This window comes from Aquarana catesbeiana, linkage group LG13 (assembly GCF_042186555.1).
Source record: "Aquarana catesbeiana isolate 2022-GZ linkage group LG13, ASM4218655v1, whole genome shotgun sequence".
Taxonomy (NCBI): domain Eukaryota; kingdom Metazoa; phylum Chordata; class Amphibia; order Anura; family Ranidae; genus Aquarana; species Aquarana catesbeiana.
In genome coordinates this window covers 87,615,213-87,634,764 of record NC_133336.1, presented here as the reverse complement: position 1 = coordinate 87,634,764, position 19,552 = coordinate 87,615,213, and the positions used below count along the sequence as shown (strand labels likewise).

The window sequence follows — 19,552 nt, the reverse complement described above, 5'->3', positions numbered from 1 at the left end:
CGAGTATTGCAGAGTATGGCTGGGTATGGCAGATTAAGGCTGGGTATTGCAAAGTATGGCTGGGTATTGCAGAGTATTGCAGAGTATTGCAGGGTATTGCAGAGTATTGCTGAGCATGGAGGGATGGCTGAGCACTGATGGATGGATGTGTGGATGTGACTGCAATTGTCACAGAGCAGTGCTGTGGGCACTACAGATCCAGCCCACAGCGCTGCTGCAATCCAATCTCTCCCCCTCTCCTCTCACACTGTACCGATCGGTACACAGAGGGGAGAGAGGAACCAGCATCATGACATGACGCTGGTTTGTTTACAAGTGATCGCTCCGTCATTTGATAGAGCGCTCACGTGGTAAACGGCCACTATCAGCGGCCATTTACCGTAATCCGTGATGGACCCGGCGCGTTACGGATGTTCTCAGGTGTGCGCCCCAGGGGGCACGCGAGAGTGGGATTCTGGGAGGACGTCACTGTACGCCCTCCCAGAGTTATGCGACCGCCCTGTAGCCATCATTCAGCTATGGGCTGGTTGGCAAGTGGTTAATTTCAATCTGCTCTAATATAATACAGTAAGTGTGTACTCTGTGTGGCAGTGGGACCCTGTGCTACCTGGAATATTACTGGTTTACACCAGATTTTGGTGAGATCGGCAGCTGTGTGCTGGGCTATTTAGTTGTGACCAGACTATGGCTCAGGGCCCCACCCAACAGACAGGAAGTCTGTGCATGGGAGTCAGGTGGACTCCCATTCCTCTGCAGGAGTCAGAGGCTGCATGGGGGCAACAAAAGTGTGCATGTCTGCAGGAGGTAGATGTAGTCTGTGACAGAGCAGCAAGGATCTGAAGTGAGTAAGTCAGGGCTTTTTTTCTCAGAGAATAGGTGCAGGAACTCAACCATGCCCGCCATACTCACATACCTGCCAAATCAAATAGTAGCTCTTCCCTCTGCATACAACCCCCTCCCCTGGGTACCTGTTCTGTATCTCCCTTGTCCCTGTCCGGCACTCAGTGGGATCTGCACAGGAGATCTGACATGTGGGAGCTACTGGGAGATAAGCTATCACTTGTAAACACAGAAGCTGGAGTTCAGTGTTATCAAGTGATAGTGGTGAGCAGGGAACAGAAGACCTGAGCCAGAGGTGGTGGAACTGAGTTCCCCCTAGTTCCTGCTGAAAAAAAGCCCTGGAGTAAGCTATAAGAGAGCTTGACTCTAAGGAACTCTTTTGGGCTAAGGAGCAGACCTAAGGCCTAAGCTGGAAGCCTGTGGCAATAGTAAGCCAGGAGGCTGAAATATTCTGATTGTACAAGTTACAGTAATGGTAGAACGCCCTGCATGGGCTACTGATGTCTTTTGTGAACTTTTGCATTCTTTTAAATAAAAGTGGGCTACCATGCCCTTAAAATTACAGTTTAGGACTGGCACACTCATTGAAAACGCACCTACCTAGTCTGATCACCCCAATCTTACGCCAATAGACTGTGCACCTTGGAAAATGCAATTGCACTCTGCAAGTGCAGTTGCTCCAGAGCTTAGTAAATGAGGTAAAGCTTCACTTTGCAAAGAATATCCAATCACATGCAAGGAAAATTAAAAAAAACAGCATTTTTGCTTACACATGATTGGTTGATGAAAGTCAGCAGAGCTTCTGCTCATTTACTAAACTCTGGAGCAACTGCTCTTGCCGTGTGCAACTGCACTTTTCAAAGTGCACAGTCTTTTTGCCTTTAGTAAATCAACCCTTATTCATCTTTTCATACTTGTTAGACTACATATACCACATACAGTTTATAGCTTTAATGTCATGCATCTGAAGCCCTGTACTGTAACTGCATGCTTTGAAAAAAAAAACACCTACAGTGTGTGATTACAGAACAAAGATCAGATAAAGTGGTTGTAAACCTCAGACATGAAATATGGACAAAGCACATCCCTCTATAGTGTGTACTTGTCTCAATTAAGAGCAGCAAGGGGGTTATTTACTAAAGGAAGATCCACTTTGCACTGCAAGTGCACTTGGAAGTAAAGTCGCTGTAGATCCGAGGGAGACATGCAAGGAAAATGAACAACAGCATTTTAGCTTGCACATGATTGGATGATAAAATCAGAGCTTCCACTCATTTCAGATCTACCCCTTAGATTTAGAGCGACTGCACTTCCAAGTGCACTTGCAGTGCAAAGTGGATTTGCCTTTCGTAAATAACCCCTAAGTGTCACTTTTGTCTGCTGCTTTGTTCCTCTGCTATCAGCATGAATCACTTCTGACAAGTTTTCCTGGCACCAAGAGAAAAAATGTGACAGGGGAGGGACCTCCAGCTGATTGACAGCCTCAGCTCTGTTCCTGTGTGCTGTGTGAAGGGGAGTGTGTCCCTTCCCTCCAATCAGCTCTCAGAACTCTCCTCACTGAGCTCTGCAGAGTACAACTTCAGCACTCCGACCTCTTTTTCTGAACTCTCAAGCAAGCTTCATAATTCAGCATTTTGAACAGCTGTAGAGAAGAAAATACTGCAGACAAACAGGTAAAACTTATGTAGGAGGATTCTTTTAATCACCTGAGGCCAGTCACTTCACTGGCATATGACAACCACTTTAAATAATGGAACAGCTTGTTTGTAGTAAGCCTACATACACACGGCTGTAAGAATATTACTGATTTCTGATCCTACAGGCATGGTTTTTCTAATCACAAGTTCCTGCATAAGTGATTGGTAAAATGATTGTGTTTAAATGTGTAAACTTCTAGTTCTATATCTTCCTGCTCAGTTTTTAATCCCAGCATACACTTTTTTGTATCCATAGATATGCGTATACATGCATCTACATGCATCCTAAATGCATGTCCTCAGATGGAGGTTTTTTAATTTTGTGTGCATGTCCCCACTGAAAACCATACCCCCTGCATTCAGACTGGTTAACAAAAAATGTATTGGAGTTCCATTTTTTAGGGCCATGTGCATGTACCCACAATGCCAATGCTATCGTGAGCTTGTTGCATATCATGTTGTCACACGATGTATGAAAAAAAATTCTGGTCTGCCACCCTCCATAGTGCTGAGTCCTCATTAATACTGTTTCTGAAGGTAGATGAGTGAACTATTTATTTGGATTGATTGCTGCAGTTTACCAGAATTTCCGCTCTACTTTGTTTTACTTAAAAATTCACACTTTGCTGCTTCAACTATCATTTACCTGTTTTGCGCCTTTTTGAGTGTTCCTTCTAGATCGTGCTTTCTCAATAAATATCCCTGGATTTGGATAGCAGAAGAACTAGGTAAACTTGCTGGTAGAGTAGAAATATCTTCTGTAACAATAACAGTGGGATGCAATGTACTGTGCTCAGCTTGTTCCATAGGATAGGTCTCTTGTTCCTCTGTTGTGATCTTCCACTCCTCCATGATATGGGTCTCATGAATGACCTCCGGTGTGCCTGGTACATCAGTGTCATCTGCTTCTGTTACCTGGAGCAGAACACAAGAAAACAAAGCTTTCACTAATCTTAAAAGTTGATGACAAATTTTGGAACTTTTAGTTTATTAGTGGTTAGCACCTGACAACACTAGGGTTGTTGGTACCAATTCCGACCTTGTCACTACCTGCCTGGAGTTTGCATGTTCCCCCTGTGCCTGTGTGGGTTTCCTATAGGCACTCTGGTTTCCTCCCACACTCAAAAGACATGTTGTTAGGTTAATTGGTTCCTGTCTAAGTTGCCCCTCTTATGTGTATGTATGAATGTGAGTTAAGGACTTTAAATTGTAAGCTCCTTGAGGGCAGGGACTGATGTGAAGGGACAATAGATATGTAAAGTGCTGCATAAATTGCCAGCGCTATATAAGTACCTGTAATAATTAAAATAAATATTTAGAAAATAAAAACACCAACTAAAAAATGATCATGAAAAAAGATGGGTTGTGCTAAAAGAATATTTACAGCTTTCATTACATATTTTTTTTACTTGTGATACTTTGACAGAACAATAGATGCTGTTCAAGGGTTTAACCCGAGGCATTGCTTGACCTTTGTGTTCTGGCCTTGTTTCCTGAGTCTTTTACTGAGTGACCTGGGTCACCGTTGCAGTAACTGTAGCCATCAACTCATGCATGAGCCTCTAGACCTGGGGTCTCCAAACTACGGCCTGCAGGCCACATTCAGCCTTCTGGGAGATTTTATTCAGAAGCTAGGGTCAGTGGTGTATCCTCAGACTGAGGATTCACATAAATTGGTCTCCGCTTCTCCAATCCCCCCCCCCCCCCAAACTCCTTTATTACCCTGATGAAGGGGAGCTCTATTACCCTGATGAAGGGGAGCTCTGACGGGGACTCTGATGTAAGGGGGAGCTTTGTTTTTTTTATTGAAGTTCTCTCGCTTTTGTTCTGAATCATATCATGCTGATTCTGAAAAAGAACCAAGTAAAATGTCTTCATTCATTTATTTTTTACTGTTTAAAAAAAAAAAAAAAAAATTCAGCCTGCAAATATTTGTAAAATATTTGATGTGTCCTTTGTGCCAAAAAGTTTGAAGACTCCTGCTCTAGACACATATATTTTATAATATATGAGTCTGAATTTTGTTTTCATGCAACAAAAATCCACTGCACTATGTGGCATATCAAGCAATTGTTATTTTATACACTTAGCATATTGGTTCATTCTTGCATGTTACTAATGTTTTTGTAGGTTTTTTATTCTTGTGTTTACATTTACAGGTGGGAATATGACATCACAATGATGTCATAGGTGGATTGTACTTGGCGACTAGTAATTTGTTTGTTTATAAGTATGTTACACCTTCCTAAGTGGTCAGACCGAGATCATTATGTTTCCCAGATCATTTAGTGAATTCAAGAATATAAATTACAAACGTGAACACTGCACTCACAGATAAGTGAACAAATACCAAAACAATGCTGCTACTTCAAATAAAAATAACCCAACACAATAGGTGAAATATAATACAAACAAAAACATACATTTCACAGTAGCACACCTTTTGTGAATAAACAAATCCTAATCTTAATTAAATAAAAAAAGGAGGATAAAAATTTATAGAAAAAGTGTCCAAAATATATGAAAAAAGTTCATTGTGAAATCTCAAGTCCAGCCAAGTGCATCTGGAATACAAACTCGAACACCATAAGTCCTCCACCAAAGTGATCTGTACCGATTCAACTCCCATAAGAATGAGGCTCACCAAAAGATGTTGCCATTCATTCTCGTGTCTGGCAAGTCTCGCTTTATTGGGCTCAAAGGCCGCCATACATTGCCAAAATCCATCCACGTTACAATAGCAGTCTCTACATGTAGGAAGAAAAAAATCAAGACAGAGCCCCCAATAGTGTAAAAACCTTTCAGGTAACTCGTTTTAATAAAAGTAATGCACTTACATCAAACTAGTTTCCCAATCGCCTTCATAATTAAAAACATATGCCGGGTGCCTTAGTGCTGCGTTCTCACCATTTCCTCGCCCGCACTTGTTGGGTCGCCGTCCCAGCATCAAATCCAGTTGCCGTATAGCCAAGCCCCTACGCGTTTCATCACTTCCGACTTCATCACAGAGAGTGGCTATACAGCATGGCAACAAAGCTTAAATAGACCTCCTCCTCCCTATTGTAACCCTTACATTGCTAGCTCACCAGACAAAGTGTATATAGACTCAGCAGTCTTGTCCCTCTATTCAATTTACCTCACATCTGCTGGAGGTTCCTAATCAATAGACAACACGCAGTAGGCATGTAGATCTTGCAGTACCGTCCGTCTATACAATTAACCACACAGCTGCTGGATGTAATTGGGTACAGCAGGAAATTAATATCTAAACTTGCTGAATAGACTAATGCTGGCCATACACTATACGAAAAGTCAGCCGAAATTCGGTCATTTGGCTAGTTTGTTCATTTTTCAGCCAGTTAATGGGCACACAATCGAAAATCGTTGGTACGTTTTTGTGCCGAAAAAAGGAAGGACAAGTTTGGAAATTTTCTGCCGAACGAACGATAAATTGAAAGGTTAATGTGTTTCCCATCCGAACTGTTTGCACTAGGTATATGTAAAAAAAAACGAACAAAAAATGTATTAATTTATGTCCACTGAACGATTTATCGGTCATTACATGATGGCACTATTGTTTGCTCTAACGACCGAATGTTCAATTTTCGAAAATAGGTTTGGCCAATTTTTCATATAGTGTATGGCCAGCATTAGTATATTAAAAGCTATATGATAAACCAAGGTTAAAGGTCTACCTGTCAGTGGTGGGCTCAGCCCTTCCTTCTCAGAGCAGGCCGCTCAGCTGTCGGTTAATTGCCAGCTCTAATCTTTCCACAGTGACTCACCTGGTGATTATAGCCTGCTCGTTAGTCCTGCTGTTTACTTTAGCTGTTCAGTCCAGATCCTCTCTGCCTTCTCCTTGGTCAACATATCAAGAGACTCTCTCCTGTGTGCCTGTTAAAGACTCGCCTGGCTGACGTGCCTTTTGGTTCCAGGTCCTGCTTGCTGGGCCATTACGCTGATTCTCCGGTTTCCTGATTTCCTGGCCTGTTCTGAAGTAAGCTGATCCCTGGCTCCCTGACGTCCTGGCTTGTCTGACTATCCATTCTGGTTACCGAACTCTGGCTATGTTTTTTTATGTATACTGTTACCTCTCTACTAAATCTGGACAGATGGCTATCCGGGTAGTATCTGGGAATGTTAGGGGCCTCCGAGACCCTCTTAAACACACTATGATTTCCACTGCTCTTCGAAAACACCTGCCTGCAATATGTGCTCTGCAGGAGTCCCATCTGGTTCCGGAGACTCTGTCATGTCTGCAGTTCTCCTGGGTGTATCACTCTACTTATACCTCCTCCTCCAGGGGGGTGAGTGTCTTAATACACCGGTCCTTGGATTTCCAGCTGTTGGACAAAATGACTCCTTCTGACGTACCAGCTGGGTAACCCTGATATTCCCCTAATACTAGTTGGAGATCTTAACGGATATTTAGATCCCGAGCTGGACAAACACCCCCCCTCCTATAGCGGGGACTAAACGCCTCCGCACTACACTACTAAAATTTATAGAGGAAGTAGGATGGATGGATCCATGGCGGTACAGCAACCCACTACAGAAACACTTCACCTGTTTCTCCAAGTCCCAGCTATCCCTGTCTAGAATCAACTTGTACCTCTGTACCCAGGCTGCCGCAATTTTAGTCCAAGACATACAATATTTGGTAAGAGGCATTTCTGATCACTCCCCCTGGTGGTGTGCCTCAATGTCGGGCCTACATCGACCCTACCAAGGGCTCCCTGGAAGCTTAACGCTTTTGTGCTAAAACTCTTCACCTCACATAGCAGGATTACTGACGAGATCTCTGCATATTGGCGGGTCAATAGGGAACACCCTGAACCTCTGGTCTCATGGGATGCCTTCAAGGCTTACCTGAGAGGCTTATTCATCAATGAGGTGAATGCAATTAAAACACAATTCTAGGGTACAGAAGGAACAGGCTGCACAGCTGGTCTGTCGACTGGAGGCGGAGTACATTGCTAACTCTTCTGATGATACTAGAGAAGGCTGGATGGCTGTGCAGGCGACGGTGAACCGCCTGGCAACACCCTCGGTGGATAAGAAATGCTTTTTCAATAGGCAGGCCTTCTATGAGGAGGGGGAGCAGAAGGGTAGGTTGCTGGCCAAAATTGTACAGTCGAACCAGACTTCTCCTTCTATTGGGGCCCTACGCAATGGTGAGGGGAAGGTGGTGAATGACCCTAATGTTATTATGCAGGAGCTGGCGGGGTTCTACTCGGATTTGTATCGGTCTAGGCAGGAGTACACGCAGTTATTAGACTCCCCCATAACCGAGGAAGAATTACTGACTGCGGTTAACTCTTTCCCAAACTCGAAGGCTTCCGGGGAAGATGGGCTTCCAGTGGAGGTATTTAAGCACTATGGAGCAGGCCTGGACTGGCCATAGGGCACACCGGGCATGTGCCTGGTGGGCCGTGGGCCGCATGTCACTTCTCCCCACTCTCATCTGCATCTCTCTGCTGCCAGCTCCGCGAGCGACTTCGCGGAGACGGCCACATTTCTTTCTGCCAGAGTCCCGGGTCCCCACTCTCAAAGCAACTGGGCTGCTCCTTGCGCCGGCACTGCTCACCACGGCCGGCTCCACGGCCGCCTCCGCATCCATCCGGCCAGCCTTCTGTTAAGCTTAGGAGGAAATGAAGAGGTCAGGAGGACAGGTCATGTGACCGTGAAGGGGGAGGAGCTCTGGCCTCTGCATAATGTCGTGAAAGGACCCTGGACTGCTAGAAATGTAAGTGACACTATGCCAGCCTGCCAATGGTGCTTTTAAATTTTTTACATTTTTTTTATGTATCTTGTCGGCCAATGGTGTTTTTTTTATTTTTTTGTATCTTGCCTGACAATGATGTTTTTTAATTTTCATTTTTTTATGTATCTTGCCTGCCAATGTTTTTTTTTTTTTTTTTTTTTTATGTATTTTGCCTAGGGGGGTTCCCTAGCCTCCATTCCCTAGTACGGAGAAACGCAGCGTTGGGTGGAGCCTCAGGACCTGACGTCACCACAAACCAACTGGCTGGCTTAGACCACAGCTGTGTCTTTCATTTTGCATTGCCTGCCAGTGCTTTTTAGATGTCAGTTGTCCATGATATGGAATAAAGGAACTGCTGTTTAAAATCCACTGCACTATGAAGCCCTCTTTCTTTCTTTCATAACCTAAATTCCACGAGTGCACCCTTCTGGAACAGGTACTACAGAGTACATTGTAGCATTTGAATTTCCCGGCGGAGGAGAGGATGCATGAATCAGCCCCCCTCGCCTGAAAGATTCTTTCTGCATATGCTCACTTGATCTCCGTAACAGGGATCCTACAAATCTGGTAAGCGGCCACTTGGCATTTACTTTCCTTGGCTTAATAATCTTTGGATGTTCTGTGGGGATACACCGTGGAAGGATTTGTTTGCCCTTGTACTGAAGTCATACACTGAAGGACTTACACTGAATGGAGTTACATTGAATAACACATTGTATGGACATTTTACACTAGCTGAGATACTTTTTCTTGCACTTATTTGTACATTATGTTTCCTATCCTGGGTGCAATTACTATACACAGGGCTTTTGTTCTCAAAACAATAGGTGCTGGAACTCAACCACGACCCCCCAAAACCCCTCCACCCACACACACCCTCCAAATTACATCAAATAGTGGATGTGGTCAGTTTCAATTTCACGAACAGTAGGAGGGTCTTAAAGGGGCATTAAATACCAGGATTGCATTACATACAGAGGGGGGTTACACACAGAGTGCAGAGCTGTCACTTGTAAACATAGAAATCGGACTTCTGTGTTTACAAGTGATTGTGGTGAGCAGCCCCCCCAAGGGTCTGAGCCAGAGGTGGTGGAACTGAGTTCCACCAAGTTCCCCCTGAAAAAAAGCCCTGACTATACAGCTCCCCACAGGCAGCCATTAGTCATGCAGGGCATGTCTCCATGCCTTTTCCCTTATATAGGGGTACAAGACAAGGCTGCCCATTGTCCCCTCTTCTGTTTGTCATCGCCATAGAGCCACTGGCTGTCATGATTCGGACCAACCCCTAAGTCAATGGCTTAAAATATGGCAAGATCCATGAGAAACTCATGCTCTATGCCGATGATACCATGTTACTTCTGGGGGACACGAAAGCATTCCTACAAGAGGCCATGGTGGTCATCACTAAATTTGGAGCATTTTTGGGACTGGTGATTAATTGGGATAAATCCTCAATACTGTTGTTGGACTCCCTAACAGACAATCAGGGCAACACACTCTCGAAACATTCCAGTGGCCGCCTATATTAAATAGGAGTGATTTTTACCCCACAACCTCGAGACTACATCTCCCTTAATTTATCACCATTATTAGGCAGAATAAGGGATAAAACCAAAATTTGGTCAAAACTAAAGATGTCATTAGTGGGAAGAGTGAACCTCATAAAAATGTTTTTTATGCCACAGCTCCTCTACATCCTGCATAATACGCCCATGGTTGTCCCACTTAAAACTTTCCGAATCATAAACTCGCTGTTCGGATCTTTCATTTGGCTCAATAAACCTCCGCGGGTCAGGCTCGAGCAACTGCAAAAACCTAAAAAGAGTGGGGGATTGGCTATGCCCAACCCCCCTGGCTATATTACCTGCATTACACATTGCTCAGGCTTTGCCCATGGAGTCAATACACTTGGCAGGGAGGGTGGACCCGACCACGGCTCTGCTACGCCACGTCACAGGAGTAAACAGTGTGGCTATGGGTCTGGAGGCACTGTCCTGTGCTAAGTCTAACAAACTTTTTCCCACCTATGTGTTAATGCAGAAGGTATGGAATAAGGCCAGACAACTGCAAGACATCAATGAATTTACAGGTTTTAGCTCTATCTGGGACAATGGCCATTATGAGGAACTTCAATAATTGCTGTGTAGACCAAGATGGAAGCAGTGTGGCGTTACAATTCTGGTACACATTTTTTCAAATGACAAACTGAACTCCTTTACATCCTTACAGGCTAAATTCAACCTTCCACAATGTATTTCCCATATACTCAATTGCATCATGCGTGTAGGGCCCAATCAGAGGGAACTTTGTGGATACAATCTCTGGCCCACATTTTTCATTACATGTCGGAGGTTTCTCATTTCAAGGGATTCATATCCCAGTGCTATGCCATGCTTTCATCCATACACCTAGAGGACTTCCCTGCCAAGGTGGCACCCCTATGGGAAAGTGATGTGGGCGCATTTGAGGAAGATCAGTGGGAGGAGGCCCTGCAGGAGGTTCAGATGTGTTCTCTAAATGTGGAGCAACGCCTATCCCAACTGTACATTGTATTGTGGGTACACTTTATTCCTGCAAGCCTGCACAGGATGGGTCTCAGAGAAAACACAGAATGCACTAGGTGCTCCAGAGACCAAGGCAACCTTATCCACCTACTGTCTTTATTGGTTGGGGGTTGTAGCTACAATCAATAGAGCATTTCAGGTTACTGTGCCGATGGACCCCAAGCCATGCATTTTATTAATTTTAGATGACCTCTCAATTGAAAATTTCCCTAAACAAGCCATAGCCAGAGCACTGTTTCAAGCACGTAAACTTATCCTCAGACATTGGAAGGGGACGGAGCCTCCCACACTGAGAGAATGAATAACTCAAATGGGAGACACCCTGCGATTGGAGAAGTATATTTTCCAGAACTGGGGGCATCCAGAAAAATTGAACACCCTATGGTCCCCAAGGTTGGATACTCCCGGCCTTAGCCCAGTGGAGTTGGTCTTAGACCGACTGTCTTCATGATACGGAGAGTAACCCCTACTTCTAATGTATAAATGTTGCTTTTATTCCCTGGGTACCCTAGTACATACATATAATGAAGTCGGAGGTTAGTTAAAAGGGGGAGGCAGTGCAAGGGCGGAATGGCGGGTGGGGGGGGGAACCTGTAGAGATGTATTAGAATTCTCCTTTGTGCTAGTGGATTGTCATGACGTGTTGAACTCTATATGTCAATACTTGTTATGGAACCTGATTTGTTGGACTGCAGGTTTATTTTTGATTCAATAAAATCTTTTGAGATAAAAAAAATAAAAATAAGGAGTGGCCATCACCCTATCTGGCTGCGCAAAATTCCGCAAGGCAAATTAATGCGTATTAGAAGAAATTGTATTTTCAATGAAGATTTAATTAAACAGTCCGAATATATTGATGAAAAATTTGTGCAAAAGGGATATTCTGGGGCACAGATAGATTGTGAAACACAGAGTATATTGACCATCCCAAGAGACCAGTGTTTGGAGAGTAGACGTGATGGTGGTGAGGATAAACAATCGAGTTTTATCTCAGACTTTAATTGCCAATACAGAGAGGTTGAAAGTATATTCTCTAGGCATTGGCATGTTTTAATGATGGATAAAACACTGAAACAAGTTCTACCAAAAAATCGTCCTTCATTTATAGGAGTTAGTGTATCTCCTAGTTTTGGGGATAATGTAGTTCAAAAAATCATTAACCCTTCATCTAGATTATATTTTTGGGCTGGCCGTAAAGGCTTTATAGCATGTGGAAAGTGTAAAGCTTGTCATCATGCGAAGCATAATGTTAAAAGACGGTCTTCGTTCCATTCTGATTTAACTGCTTGCGATTTTGAGTTCGCAGATGTATACAGGACGTACAAAAATAACCCTTAAGACAAGAATTGGTGAACATGTAACTAACATTATTAAGGGGTATAAATATCACAGTGTATCTGAACATTTTAGGCGATATCATGCAAGAGACCCATTCACACTTCAATTTTGGGGTGTGGAGAGGGTACTTCCATCATGGAGGGATTCTAATAGGGTAAGAGACCTCTCAAAGAAACAAACTAAATGGATACATATGTTACATACTTACTTTAAGTCCTGAAGAGTTAAATATTGAGTTGGACAATAAGGCTACTTTCACACTAGGGCATTAGCGGTAAATCGCCGGCAATTTTAGCGGCGCTTTACTGCCGTTTTTGCGGCCCTTTTCAGCCGCTATTGGGGCGCTTTTAACCCCCACTAACAGCCGAAAAAGGGTTAAAAGCACCCACGCTTTGCCAGCACTTCGGCGGCGCTGCCCATTGATTTCAATGGACAGGGGCGCTGTAGGAGCGGTGTATCCAGAGCCTCAAACATGCTGCTTGCAGGACTTTTTTGGCATCCTGCCAGCGCACCACTCCAGTGTGAAAGCACTCGGGCTTTCACACTGGAGTGAGAGGAGAGGCTCTTTAAAGGCGCTTTTCAGGTGCTATTTTTAACACTAAAGCACCTGTAAAGCGCCTCAGTGTGAAAGCAGCCTAACTGTTTTATCAGTAATTATTAGGTAGTAATATTGAATAATGGGTTCCTACTGAGGTTTTCTAATTTACTTTATGTATATAGTATATTTTATAGTATTTTTATGTATTATTGGTAATATTTGATTACTGTAATGTATTGAATGTTAGGTGTTCAAGTTTACAGATACAACTTGTTTTTTTTTACACTTGGCTGGACTTTGAAGGATGAAGCATGAAGGAGCATGCATGCTCCGAACGCATGCATCATCATACTGCGACATGGAATCCCCCTAGTGACATCCTCCCTGTGCGCTCTGCAGTTTTCAGCCCGGGACACACTGCCATACCATCCGGAGGCTCAACTGGGACCCTGTCGCTCAATTCAATATACAGATGTGCCTGCTTTTACCTTGATTGTAGTAAGTGCATTACTTTACATTAAAACTTTGAAAACTCATTGCGGCACTTAGATCTGGCGCTGCTTATTTTGTTTATGTAAACATTATATGAGCATCTGGAAAAGTAAGCATTTATATAAGAAACAGCATGTTAATGTATTATAGAAACTATAATTTGTAGGGAGTTTTTTTGTAAAAGTATGTAAAGGCAAACTAACCCTTTAATTAAAATCTACATAGAACAAAATAGTTCAGTGTGGTGATGTTCATTGTTCAGGTAGGTGTAAAGGTAATGGCAAGGGTTATAAAGAACTGCAGCTCTGAAAAGTCTGGTCACCCTCCTAAGTCTATGTACAGGAGTAGGTGGATCACAAGAGCATGTGCTGTACATTACTTACAAATTATATATGTGTAATAATAATATTTTTTTTCTTTACCTGCTCCAGTCTATTTATCATGGCATATTTGTCTGTTTTTTTTCTTTGTTTTCCATTGGACTGGTCATAGGCATACTGTTATGCTCTGTACACACGGTCGGACATTGATCGGACATTCCGACAACAAAATCCATGGATTTTTTCCAACAGATGTTGGCTCAAACTTGTCTTGCATACACACGGTCACACAAAGTTATCGGAAAATCCGATCGTTCTGAACGCGATGACGTAAAACACGTACGTCGGGACTATAAACGGGGCAGTAGCCAATAGCTTTCGTCTCTTAATTTATTCTGAGCATGCGTGGCACTTTGTGCATCGGATTTGTGTACACACGATCGGAATTTTCGACAACGGATTTTTTTGTTGGAAAATTTTATAGCAAGCTCTCAAACTTTGTGTGTCGGGAATTCTGATGGAAAATGTATGATGGAGCCCACACACGGCCGGAATTTCCGACAACAAGGTCCTATCACACATTTTCCGTCGGAAAATCCGACCGTATGTACGGGGCATTACTGTATATGGAAAATTCTGTATATAATTTTATAAACAAAGCATATCTGCACTGTATCTAAAAACAATAAATTGCTAAGCCTGGCTTATGTGAAAGACTTGATGGAATTTGCAAGAATAATCACGTACAATCCTTTTATCTGCCAAAGGTTATATACAAATAATTCAAAATTGGAAGGTTCTGCCTACTGTTTTACCTCCATAGGCTGATCATGTACTTGTCTAGGAAGAGGTTCTAAGTATTCTCTGTCATCTTTTGGTTCAGCACTAGGGAAAAAAGTTCAGAAAAAAAAAGAAAAATTATTTTGCTTTGACCTGATTTCACCATCAATGTGTTAACACTATAGACTTAATTTAACAGTATAAAAATACAGCAACAAATCATCCTAATTGATAGTCAAACTGCAGTGAACTAATGCAGTAAACTATAATCGGATCTAATGTAGCCGCTGGGAGTCAGGATGGCCAAAGACAAGCAACTGTCTCATTGAAAATAGCAGACAGAGACGTGGGCCATCCTCTTTAACAACAGGATCTGATATCCAACGTGGCCAACAACTCTCACATGTACCAAGCATGTACTGTAGCTGTAGGGTGGAATGGTTTTATAACCATAAAGGAGAGATTTGATCAAAAATAAGGAAAAAACATTAACATTTGAAAAAAAAGACCTGGGTAGACAGGGTTAATAAAAAGAGATACAATAAATGTGTTGAGTGTCAATGGGTGACCTTCGATGAAGTAATGCAGACTAAACTTGTTGTTTTATGTAATGTATATCTGCATTTTTAATAAATAATTTTCTAGTCAAGTTTCTTGCAAATTTCTGTCCCTGGCTAGTACCAGAGAACCTTGCTTGTTGAATTCATTGTGATGAGCACAGAAGTGGATAGAAATCTAAGAGCAGCTAAGAGTAGCTATATGACACACATATTTATTTATGTCCCTCATATTTAACAGTGTTGGGACACCATCATTTAAGCTTTTTTCTCTTACTGTATTTCTACTTGGACCTCTCTTGTTTCAGCTTCAGCTGCATAAGCCATTTGTTGCATAGCAGCTTCTTGATGTTTCCGTATCTCTAGTAATTCCAGCTGCAAAAATGCAAAAGGCATTATAAAAAAAGAATTCTTCAGTTATCTAAGTTTTCTCCAATTTACTATCTTAGGTAATAGGATAATTGCCAGCACAATATTAAAATGAACAAAACAGGCAACTCCAGTAATTTTGGATGTACAATCGTAACAGTGACAATTGCAACAGGAGATAATGAAATATGATGGTATAGATGTTCTATCAGGAACTGACATTGTAACTATCTAACATAGTAGGTAATTTTGTGGTAATCATCTGTTACCTAGCAATTTGAGGATATTTATTAAGGAACATAGAATACTGAGTTGCTCAATCAAGTAAAATTCCATGATAAGAAATACATTACTAGACAGCCTCTGCTTGAATGAGGAGCAGCTGTTATAGCCAAAGGAACTAGAAAGTGGGGTTGTGTCCAACCAAATGAATATGTTCTATGGGTACTATCTCTTTTTTACACAAACAAGGGCCCCCTGCCCCAGCCCTATAAACAGGGGGGGGGAAGGGGGTATATACAGAGTAGGACTTTAAATGTACCACATAGAAGCAAACATATATAGATAAAAAACAAATATTTATTTCAAATATGAAAAAATACGATCCTTCCAAAAAAATCAATTAAGAATAATATTCCATCAATCAATGGATCAATTGGAAAGGGAAAAACTATTTTATTCTAGATTGTGCTAATTGTGATGACACTTTTTAGATCAAAGCGGTTCACAACTTATTCGCTGCTTCAGGATCTTGTGTTGAGACATGTACATTTATAAAGTATGATCCAATCTAGAAGAGTCCAGTCATCCAGGGGCCAAGAGCCGCAAACTCCAAAACACTCTCGATTCAAAGTGAAGTTGGCACTTAATGAAGATGTATCTGTATATTTCATATACATAAGAGGGAAAATGGGGCAAATTGACAGCCTGGTGTTCCAGAGCAACAGTCCCAACTGTTGGCACACTTTCTTTTTGGTGGAGGGGGGGTGTTGTTATTCCCCTTCATGTTCACTAAAAAGTGTGCCAATAGCTGAGACTGCTTTATGTCAGTAGGCAGGAATGTTACACAGAGAAAGACACCATACCCTCGCACAGTGTCAGGAAGATTGGTGTCCAATTATTCCTGGGAAACGCTGGGTTGCCATTTTGCCCATTTCCCCCTCTTTTTATGAATATGAAACATATACTATATACAGTATATTTACAATAAGTGCCAACTTAACCATAAATTGGGAGTGTTTTGGAGATTAGTGCCTTGGTCCCTGGATGACTGGACTCTTCTACATTGGATCACACTTTATATACTACACATGTCTTCATGCAAGATCCTGAAAAAGCGAATATGTCGCAAAATGTGTTGATCTAGGAAAGCATTCTGTGACAATAAGGACAATCTAAAAAACACTTTTCCCTTTTTTTCCCTTTATAAGGATCATATTGTTTTAAATTTTGTAATAAATATTTGTTTTTATCTATATATGGTGTTTTTGTCTATGTAGCAAATTTGAAGTCTCACTCTGCACATATATACCCCCCTTCCTACCATTTATTAATGGGTGGGGGGCGAGGGGTCCTCGAGGAACAGCTGTTAGCAATGCTTATAATAGCACTCAGACCACACATCTTATCTAAATATATTTGTAAAGTATGTATCTATATATTGTAAGACATTGCTAGAAGCTGGACAGCTGGGAACTGCAGCCATCTGTGCTGATCCTACTCAGCTCTCTCATATATACCACTTTCCCTCACTTAGAGGAATTTCAAAAGCTGCCTCAGCTAATGTGAAGTTGCAGCCTATCATGTTGCATACATACTGTGGTGAGCCTTTCCAGGGCTGAAAATCTCTCTTCCCATGTTACTGTGGATTTCTCAAAGGCTTCATGCTTTTTTAATAACTTTTCCACATCATCCATACTATTTCCCACATGTGTAGTATACAAGTAGGGTTCCTTTGCGATAAGCCAGGCTTCTGCCATGGAGGCATCTCTTGCAAACTGGCAAACTTCCAACACTAAAAAAACAAAAACAAAAAAATATATAGGTAAAGCTGTTCGCAGGTATGATGGAGGCTGAAATAGGTGGGCACAGCCTATTGCATTAGGGTGTACACCCCAAAGCTTAAACACACAAATGCGTGTGTGTATATATATATGTATAGGGCAGAGGTTGGTGTCAGTAGCGCAGTGGACAGTGTCAGTAGGGCAGAGATTGGTGTCATTATTTTGTTTTTATATTTTTTTTATTATAACTTACCATTTTATGTATTTTAATTATTTTTGACAATATTTTTTTTTTACAATCGTTTATTATTTATTTTTTCACAATTTTTTAGGCACTCCATTGGGGGACTTTGGTGAAATATCAGGGGTCTAAACAGCCCTGATGTCTCATTTTTGAGACAGAGAATGGGACTGGGGACAGAGATTCCCCAGTCCCTTTCTTTGCAGCCAAGCAGCAGGGGGAATCTGCGCAGCAAAGGGTTATTAGGGTGTGCCCATGCACATCTGGCACACCCTGTACACACGCCTATGAAGGCTGCACTAGCTGGTAGATTGATATTTAAAATCCTGCTGTGTCTTTCTCCTAGCAATTTAATTTATAGTACACTGCCTGCAGTGCATGCACAGTGCAATGTACAACATACACTCTGAGTAGAGTTGGGTGCTGGGATGATGACATTCCAGTGCAGAAATTAGATCATCAATGGCAGTCCTATGCCCAAAAAGAGAAGGTGTTAGATGCAGAAGAATCATGTGGGCGGGTCATCTGCGTCCGTGCACGTGTGGTAACTCTCGCAGGACGGGGCGTGCTCAGCAATGATCGGGATCAGGCGGAGACTGCAGTCATGGGAAGAATCAAACATTAAGGCAGCTCCCTAACTTAGAGATGGGCTTTGTAATAAAGGGCAGGGTTCCTTTGAAAAATGACTTGTTCCATGTCACTACACACTGTATTTATGTATTGCATTAAGAGGGACGTGCTGAGCCTGCGCCCACTCCACCAGTCCAGCATACCTCTTTTACCCCACTCCCAGTAACAGAATGAGGTCCCGCCGAGCCCATAGCCTGGGCCTCATGGGTGCTCTCACTTATCACTTTCCTCCCTGTACCTTGTGACCAGGCAGCTAGTCTACTCCCAGTTGCCATAGGAAATAAACAGCTAGGAAGGGAGCCAGAACATCGACCCCTCGCTACCAGAGGACCTGCCCCCTTACCAGGTTCCACGCGTAATGACTGGTTGCTTATAGCTTGTTCCTTTACTTGGTTACCCATAGCAACTACACTCCTCTTCCTTGACTTTCCGAGTGAACCTTTTGTAGTAGTGTTACTCCATGCCCCATAGTGCATTACATACCCAAGTTCTTTAGAATACTTTAAACCAGCATGCACCCGTTGAATACCTGCAGACCAGGCTTACAATAGTTAATGTAACTGTTACTGTTAAAATGCAGCATGGCAATACAAAAAGAAAAACGTCCTGTCCCTAATCCCAACTAATCTAACACAGTGGCCCAGGCATACATCCATAAGGCGAGAGTCCATAAAGGCAAAATCCATGACTTAGATGCTCTCCATGGTTCCCAGCTTCTTTAGCACCACACTTATGTTTGTAGGTGGGTAACATGCCACCTATACTCACGTCCCATTCTCCAGGCCCCAACTCCTCTATCCCAACTGTCCCCCTCTTTTTAAATAACAGGTGGGCCCGCCAAAAATAAAAAGCCCGGGAACTGAACCGAAAATGTTTAACCGTTTCCCCAGCCTGGGCCAACTGCTAGATAACTAACTGCACATACCTTTCAACCTGCCTACAAGCGTCCAAAAAATGGCAGTGGAAAAGAAGATGGCCAAGGCTGTGAGGAAGAGCATGGACCTGCCAGCACTGATGGATGATAAATTCACAGGTAATTTTGCCAAAATGTGTAAGTATGCTGAAACAAACTGCTGGCTCTCCCCCACTCTACAATTCCATTTTAAATTAATGAATGAGTTACTCAAAGGGTCAATGCACCCCTAAATTATATTTCCATTTTATGCAGATAATGAAGAGTTAAACCGCCTGACAATTTGTAGTCCCTAGGAGTTCAAATAGTGAATTTCTGGATCAAAACACTCAGGTAGACAGGGAAAGAACTGGGATCTTGGCATTTGAGTATCCAAGTTATATATGAAGCCAATGACTGACTCCACCTGAATCCATCTACAGCAGCTATAACCAAAATATCCTTTTGGGTGCATCTTTCTGCTTAGAAGTTAAACAAAACACGTATATCATATAAGCAGGCAGAAG

General features: G+C 42.5%; 1 protein-coding gene across 2 annotated transcripts in view; it reads right to left on the bottom strand.

Annotated features, from left to right (window-relative positions):
* SPTB (spectrin beta, erythrocytic) overlaps positions 1–19,552 on the bottom strand; it is a 233,340-nt gene that overhangs the window by 38,805 nt on the left and 174,983 nt on the right. For both annotated transcript variants that reach the window (XM_073609324.1, XM_073609325.1), the window contains 4 exons: positions 17,077–17,273; positions 15,168–15,265; positions 14,369–14,438; positions 3,184–3,452 (listed from right to left, as the gene is read on the bottom strand). In XM_073609324.1, coding sequence (XP_073465425.1) covers positions 3,184–3,452; positions 14,369–14,438; positions 15,168–15,265; positions 17,077–17,273 — 634 coding nt within the window. The remainder of the gene's footprint in view (positions 1–3,183; positions 3,453–14,368; positions 14,439–15,167; positions 15,266–17,076; positions 17,274–19,552) is intronic.